This window comes from Saccopteryx bilineata, chromosome 1, assembly GCF_036850765.1.
Source record: "Saccopteryx bilineata isolate mSacBil1 chromosome 1, mSacBil1_pri_phased_curated, whole genome shotgun sequence".
Classification (NCBI taxonomy): Eukaryota; Metazoa; Chordata; class Mammalia; order Chiroptera; family Emballonuridae; genus Saccopteryx; species Saccopteryx bilineata.
Genome location: NC_089490.1, coordinates 364,988,147 through 364,996,431, shown reverse-complemented (window position 1 = coordinate 364,996,431; position 8,285 = coordinate 364,988,147). Strand labels below are relative to the sequence as shown.

General features: G+C 45.3%; 1 protein-coding gene across 1 annotated transcript; it reads left to right on the top strand.

Moving 5' to 3' along the window:
* Positions 1-474: 474 nt before the first annotated feature.
* On the top strand, positions 475-5,787 carry LOC136318567 (serum amyloid A-2 protein-like). The gene is made up of 4 exons (XM_066251077.1): positions 475-521; positions 1,106-1,200; positions 5,060-5,198; positions 5,504-5,787. Exons 2-4 carry the CDS (start codon positions 1,110-1,112, stop codon positions 5,664-5,666), a joined length of 393 nt encoding a protein of 130 aa, XP_066107174.1. The 5' UTR covers positions 475-521; positions 1,106-1,109; the 3' UTR covers positions 5,667-5,787.
* The last annotated feature ends 2,498 nt before the right edge of the window (positions 5,788-8,285 follow it).

Genomic DNA, 8,285 nt, shown 5'->3' with positions numbered 1-8,285 from the left:
TCTGAGTCCACCCCACATGAGTGCTGGAAGATTTATTTTGGGGGGTCGTCTGCCTTTCCTTTCTTACTCTTGTACCTGAGTTCCCCCTTCACCTTAAGCCGTCCTTTGCAATGGAGCCCATTCTACTGTTCCCTTCCCCTGTATTCTCACATTCTTCAATCAAATTTCTTTCTGATGTTGACTACCCTTCACAGCAAGTGTCAGTATGTTATTGTGTAGGGAAATTAAACCTTCCTCACCAATGGTGAAACCGGGCAGAAAATTCCAACTTGCTACATCCCTGAAAACTGCTAGGTTGTGCAACTTGGGAAACTTAAATGTGTGAAAAATAACCATCATGTTTTGGAAGCTGTGTTCTGATCAAGAGGAATTTCCCAAATTGCAGTGTTTTGCCTCAAACCTCTCCTACCATTTGTCCCACTAGCAAAATGTCAGTATATATAGCATGGAGCATTTCTCCCAGGTGGATGGCACGGGCAGCTCAGTTTCACCAGAAGTGTCAGCAAGACCCAAGGGCCAAGGTGAGGAGTAGAACTTTCCCATATTCTTCCTCTGGAGGTCCTCTAGCGCCACCAGCATTGTGCGGCCGCATTGGCTCTCTGCGTCTTTTCTGAGTCCACTCTTCTGACAGTTATAACTCAGGGATGTGGAGACGTCTGGGGTAGAGATTTTGTCATGTGCTTCTTCTGTGTGAGGTGGTGATGGAAGAGCAGGCATCCTACCATATTTAGGGGTTGTTGAACTCATCTCGTAGGAGAGAATATCGCGGTCACAAAATTTTCAAATGTTTTCCAGACATTTCCTGTTCAGTCAGGTTTCAGGGCTGAGACGAAATGATTGAACTGGAAACTGGTTTATACAACAGTCCTTTGCACGCTCCCATACAGGAAACCACTCTGATTTTAACGAGACAGATGGAAATGGAAATCCAGATTCTCTGAAATAGTCTATCCATCTGCAGAGATGGATGGTTAGATACTGATATTGATACAGAAATATAAGACTGAGTGAAATTTATTATTGGAATGCTAGGATAGGTTGACATTACAAAAGAATAGACACAAAACTGTTTCATGCTTGGCTGTGTGTGCCTGACTCTCTGCAGCAGGATGAAGCTCTCCACGATCATCATTTTATGCTCTCTGATCCTGGGCGTCAGCAGCCAAGGATGGGGAACGTTCCTCAAGCAAGCTGGTCAAGGTAAGGATCAGAGCTTGGGTTTTAAGGAGGCTGTATCAAACTTCACCCGGGTTTCACAGGGGTCGGGAAGCTATGGCTTGCGAGCCAGATATGGCTCTTTTGATGGCTGCATCTGGCTCACAGACAAATCTTTAATAAAAAATAATAACGTTAAAATATAAAACATTCTCATGTATTACAATCCATTCATTTCCTACCGCTTATGTTCATGGTTGCAGGTGGCTGGAGCCAATCACAGCTGTCCTCCGGGACAACAAATTTTTATTGGATAATGAGTAAGGTACATGGGTCATTGTATGGCTCTCATAGAATTACATTTTAAAATATGTGGCATTCATGGCTCTCTCAGCCAAAAAGGTTCCCGATCCCTACTTTAGCAGATGGCACAGTCCCACAAGGAAAGCTTGCAAGTGGGTAGAAAGAGACCACTGTTTTCATAGTGGGTGTTCCCTAAGATTTTCTGAACAACTTTGTACTCTTTTATGGGGATCCCCAGGCCGGAGGGCACATATGATTCAGGCCTCAACTTTCTTTCTTTCTTTTTTTGTGACAGAGGGACAGATAGTAAGAGAGAGAGAGATGAGAAGCATCGTTGAGGCACCTTAGTTGTTCATTGATTGCTGTCTCATATGTGCCTTGATGGGGGTGGGGAGTGGGTGGGCGGCTACAGCAGACCGAGTGAGTCCTTGTTCGAGCCAGCGGCCTTGGGCTCAAGCTGGTAAGCCTTGCTCAAACCAGATGAGCCTGCGCTCAAGCTGGCGACCTCGGGGTCTCAAACCTGGGTCGGGTCTTTCGTGTCCCAGTCCAACGCTCTATCCACTGCACCACCACTGGTCAGGTCAGGCCTCAACTTTCAGCAGAAGTGATGAAGAGATCTAGAGTTCAGAGATGCCTCCTTAATTAAAAGTTGCGCTCTACTGCCCCCTAATGGCAATCAGCGACAACTCATTTCTTTGTCTCAGACTTAAAGTGGCCGTATGAAACCTGTGGGGAGAATTTACACTTACCAACCACTAGGTTATTACAACCAAGATTAAGGGAGCTTTTAATACGTACTAGGCACTGTTCTAAAGGTTTTTCATGTACAAATAAATTTGTTTTCATCCTCAGGTTTTAATCCTTTAGTCTTTTGAAGTAGGTACCCACTTTCTTAGAGAAAGTGAGACACAGAGAGATTGAGACGCCTTACAAAGCCCTCAAGCACAGCAGGATTAGTCTATGTTGTTGAGATCCCCAGGCCTTGCCCCATTAACCACGGTACTAGACTGCCTCCCAGACAAGACTGCACATGGAAGAGTGAGGGACTTGTGAGCACACATTGTGCTTTTAATCTGAGCAGAGTGCCTTCGAAAGGCACCTCTCTAGAGATCCTCTCCGTACAATAAAAGGCACGACGATAGTTCTGTTGAGGTTGAGACCTAGCTAGGAAAACAACAATAAGAGATATATAGCTCTCTAGCCATAGTAAATAGGCAAAAAATTGTTTGTTTTACAGAACTATTTTGCATTTATGTTCTGTGATAAGGTCAGTTATTTTGCTTTTTTCCCTCTGTGATAGTCTCTGAGTAATTGTCTTAAGAGTTTGCTGTTAATTCTATCTAAATTCTCATAGACCCAGCTAAAAATTTCTTCTCATTTCTTAGGCCAATGTTTTTTAAAGAGTTGTTCAAGGCCCACTTGCATGAGAATCATATGAGGTCTGGGGTGCTTTGTGAAATGCAAATAACTGGGTCCACGGAGTCACAATTTCTGGGCTGAGCATAACACCTGGCCCTTATCAAGCATCCTGTTGATTTTGTGCATGCTAAAGGTTGAGAACCACTCTCTTTGGTTTGCTGCTCTTAGATGAGAAAATATGCCACACATTTTGGAAACACTGTACTTGTTAGGTAAATTCAGACTACAAGGATCTATTTAAATCAGTAACTCACAGTGGATAAGTACAGTGAGACCGTTGTAACTCTGAACAAGACTCTTTTCTTATTCCAGAAATGTTGTGAGTCGGGGACTCAGAGAGAGATCAGCAGACGAAATATTCATGAACTAGCAAAGGACCACCGCTCGCTCAGGCAAATGGCACCGAGTTCGCACTGTGTCCTATTTTTATTCACAAGATTTCAAAAAGCTTGTTTACTTAGAAATTGGCATAGCATCAAGCATAACCTTTAATTAAGAATACATGGAATACATCTGCATGATAGCTTAGTAACAATACAATATCAAAAGGCATTAACTGCTATTGCTTCTATGGTTCCCAAAACATTCCTTTCTTTTATCTCAAGGAATAACCTTGAAGAGAGCAGTAAAATCTTATGAGAAGGTTTTACTGAGAAGAGAGTCTAGCAACTGCTTTCGGTCACATACATTTGTTTCAGTGACTCACCTTCGAATCACAAAACAATTCTCTTGGCAAAACATTCTTTTCTTGTTGGCTATGTTCCCACCCAAGGTCATGCAATGGATTATTCCACTACACAAAAATGACATATATAAAATGAAGATCAGGTATCTCACGGAGTAATTATATGAACCATGATCATAATTCTACATTATATTTTTCTCTTTTTCTCATAAATTATTAAAATTTTTTGTCATTTAATTTTAGTTTGATCAAATTCATTCTGTTTATGACTCCCTGCTCATCTTACTTCATCTTTTTCTTCCTTTGATCCCCTCAACCTAAGGATCAGAGAAGTAAGGTGATATAGCACATCATCCACCTATAGTGTTCTTGACATCACACAGTATTTTCTTCTGCATAACCAATCTGAGCAAGGCACTACTCCTCCATCTCATTGGGAGGACACTGGACTTTAGAGCTTGTGGGTCAATTGTCCTTGTTCCATATCTATTATCCCATTTCTTTACAGTCTCTCTGGGAACTCACTTTAATCACCTGCTGACTGAACTCTGACAGTTGCCCAGGTGCCAAATGTGCCCAGACACTCACATGTACTCAGAACAAGTTGTCCTCACTTTGCCCCTAAGGATGAATGTCTACCATCAACTAGGTTGGGAGCACTGTGCTTCTGAACTTCCCTCAGAATCATCTGGCTCTCATAGCCCAGTCAGGGGGCTCCCTGCATCTTTCCAGGTGGAGGTTCCTTGTACAGCTGAACATCCCTTAAAGACCACCTTACTTCTTTACACGCACCACATGGCCAAAAGCAAGGTAGCAACAGAACTTAGAATGGAGTCAAACAGAATAAAATTTGCATGAAGAATGATTTTCATAACATCAACCTAAAAAAATGCAAAGTAAAGAAATATTTATTTCATGACAAGATAGTCTCCGAGGTCTTTTTTTTTTTTCCATTTATTTATGCATTTATTGGTTGATTCTTTTATGTACCCTGACAGGAAATGAATCTGCAATGTTTTTTTATAAATAAATTTTTATTAATTTTAATGGGGTGACATCAATAAATCAGGGTACATATATTCAAAGAAAACATGTCCAGGTTATCTTGTCATTCAATTCTGTTGCATACCCATCACCCAAAGTCAGATTGTCTTCTGTCACTTTCTATCTAGTTTTCTTTGTGCCCCTCCCCTTCCCCCTTCCCCTCTCCCTCCTTCCCTCCCCCTGCCCCTCCAACCACCACTCTCTTGTCCATGTCTCTTAGTCTCGTTTTTATGTCCCACCAATGTATGGAATCATGCAGTTCTTGGTTTTTTCTGATTTACTATTTCACTCCGTATAATATTATCAAGATCCCACCATTTTGTTGTAAGTGATCCGATGTCATCCGAGGTCTTTTTGATGGCTGAAATCTTGGAATCAGTGGGAGGAAAGTTTTTATTCCTCTATTTTGCCAAGATGTGACGATCTCCATTTCCCATTTTCCTTCCTTCCCAGGGGCTAAAGATATGTGGAGAGCCTACTCTGACATGAGAGAAGCCAATTACAAAAATTCAGACAAATACTTCCACTCTCGGGGGAACTATGATGCTGCACAGAGGGGGCCAGGGGGCGTCTGGGCTGCTAGAGTGATCAGGTAACAGGGCTCCTGTGGTCCCTCTTCCTCTTACTCACCCTTCCTATCTATGACCAGTGTGGGGTCTAATAGAGCCAGAGCAAGAATGGTGGAATGGGTGATTCTTACCATCCCCTGTGAGTGCTGTTCTCCCAGTGGGAGAGGTCACCCCAGAGCTGGGTGGGTGTGCCCAGGCTGGGTGAGTGTTTAGCCCCTCTTCTGGCTCCTCTCAGAGTCTTTAAGCCCTGAAAAGAGGAGGGTTGGGAGGGTGGGACAGTTTCTCATCAGTCCCTGATTCACCTTCTATCTGCCCTCCTCCATTCCAGTGATACCAGAGAGCTTTCTCAGAGAGTCACAGACCGTTTCAAGTATGGAAACAGCGGCCATGGAGTGGAGGATTCGAGGGCTGACCAGGAAGCCAACAGACATGGTCGGAGTGGTGGGGACCCCAATATCTACAGACCTCGTGGCCTGCCCAGCAAGTACTGAGCTCCTTCACTCTGCTCTCAGGATTCCGGGCTGTGAGCCCCTGAGGGCAGCGACACCCAGTCATTGAGTTCTACATCCCTGGATGCTGACAGAGGGCATCTAATAGATGTCTAACAAATGATTAAGAGATTGAATTTGTTGAATATTGTTTGTATTTTCCTTGGTGTGGAGACTGCCTGTTTGATACCACAGGATGATGGATTAATATCCACGTGATGTCTGAGACTGTGCCCATGTGTTTGGTGTGGGAGACATAATTTCAGTGACATATAGGACATGGGATCCTTGAATTTTAAGGCTGAGGAAACTTGAGGCAGAAATAATTAAAATATATATTCAAATCACTTTGCTGGTTTGACGCTAGAGCCACCATCCTTAACCATTTGCTATAATTCACATTTGTTTTGAAGTTTAGAGATTATAAAACACTTTTGCATATATCAGTTCACTTAGTCATTCTTTCAACAAATGCATTCCATGTACCACCCCAGTTGATCATCACAAGTCTATGGGGGGTCAATCTATATGGGGGACCAGAGATAAAAAGGAGCTGAGAAAAAAATAATTTGGAGGCAATTATGTCCTTGTGTCAAGGCAACTGTAGAAAGATATAAGTAGCCATTTCCTTAGAGAATGGCTTATATATAACTCCTCCCCAAACTTGTCAGTCCTGGGGACAGAGAGAGATCTAGACCTCAGTTCTTAACAAAGACAGCATTGCACCCAGCTCCATTCCCACCCCAGCTTTTGGATGTCTCTAGGGACATTTTTAGTTGGCACGATTATGGAGGCATTTAGTTAATGGACCATCCACTAAATCTTTCAATTTACAGTACAGTGCTGCAAACAATCATCCTGCATCCTGCATGACTTTTGGAACGTCCTATCAGACATGCATGTAGCAGAGTCAGATTTCCTGTGAAGCTGACAAAGCTTAAGCTTCAAGGGCCCCTCACTTACATGCAACCATTTCAGGGCCCTGGGCGGGACTCTAAAAAAGTGTTTATATGATTGAACATCTTTGTGAAATGTAAATAAGTAAAATATTTTAACTTCAAGCAGTTAATGCCTCACACTCTGTTCATTCCAACACCCCACCATCACATTTCTCCACCTGTCGAGTGGCCACTGGGGGAGTCACAGGCATTTCAGGGATCTAACTAAGGAGAAGTTGAGTTGGGAATAGAATTGATTTGCATTTTGTGGGACATATTTATGTGGTTTGCAGTTACTTCCTAGGATAATTAAGTTATTGATCGCCATCCTGGAGTAGGAATGGCCAATAGGTATGCTGTCACCGCCTACCGTGGTGACTCACAGGTGCAGAAGCAGAGGTTATATGGCAAAAGGACCATGTCCTATACAGTCCATAACAGAGTATGTGGGTTGATGAAATATATGGTTCGGTGAGAGTGGCCAAAAACAATTATGAATATAACCATGCCTGCGTCCTGGTAGAAGGGGGTTGGGGTTTTGGAGTCACTGAGGTTGTTATGCTTGATGGGAATATTGGGTGGGCACTCAGGCAGTCAGGGCTCTGGGCAGCAGGGGGCGCTGTGGCGAGAGCAGCGCCGGGCCCTCTGGCGCCAGAAGGCCTCTCGCCTCTTCCGGCGGCTTCCGGCGCGGCTCCTTCACGTCCGCACCCGCCAAAGCATGGACCGTAACCCATCGCCGCCGCCGCCGCCTCCGCCGCCACGGGACGGGGACGAGGACGAGGAGCAGGTGGCTGGCGGAGACTGTATAGGGAGCACGGTGTACAGCAAGCACTGGCTCTTCGGCGTTCTCAGCGGGCTCATCCAGGTGTGGATTCGTGCTCGCGTGGGCTCCTCCTAGGCTCCCCCCAGCCCGGGCTCGGGCCCCGCCTCGGGCAGCGCCGCAGTCCCCACAGCGACCCCTCCCACGGCACGCACGGCCAGGCCTCGCCTCGCATCCTGGCGGCTTCCCGGGACCCCGAAGCTGGCGGGGCCGCGCCCGGGGCCTCAACACAGAAGGAGGTGTAATGACAGAGATGCCGGAGCGCTTGCAATGAAAATATTTTACTTTTGCAAAATTTTCAAAGATAGATGGTCCTCAGCGCCTGGGCCAACTTTGCTCCAGTGGAGCCTTGGCTGCGGGAGGGGAAGAGAGAGACAGAGAGGAAGGAGGGGGGGGGGGGTGGAGAAGCAGATGGGCGCTTCTCCTGTGTGCCCTGGCCGGGAATCAAACTGGAACATCCACACACCGGGCCCGGCCGACGCTCTACCACTGAGCCAACTGGCCAGGGCCTGATACTGTTTTTTTAAAACAAAGTTTTTTCAAGAGAAAACACTTTGAGGGTAGTATCTTTGTGGCTTCTAAATAATTTATGGGATAATATTACTTGAGGAGTACTATAGACAGCTGTGTGTGTGTGTCAGTGTGTCAGTGTGTCAGAGACAGGAACAGATAGGGATAGACAGGAAGGGAGAGAGGTGAGAGACATAGTTCTTTGTTGAGGCACCTTAGTTGTTCATTGATTGCTTTCTCATATGTGCCTTGGGGGGGGGGGTGAGGGGGCTGCAGCAGACTGAATGACCCTATGCTCAAGCCAGCGACCTAGGGGTTTCAAACCTGGGTCCTCCGCATCCCAGTCCGACGCTC

Bases quoted from the DNA above. Each gene is read 5' to 3' on its own strand.
- LOC136318567 (XM_066251077.1), top strand. From the start codon at position 1,110: ATGAAGCTCTCCACGATCATCATTTTATGCTCTCTGATCCTGGGCGTC. The intron at 1,201-5,059 runs GTAAGGATCAGA...CTTCCTTCCCAG, and splicing joins CCTCAAGCAAGCTGGTCAAG to GGGCTAAAGATATGTGGAGA. The intron at 5,199-5,503 runs GTAACAGGGCTC...CCTCCATTCCAG, and splicing joins TGGGCTGCTAGAGTGATCAG to TGATACCAGAGAGCTTTCTC.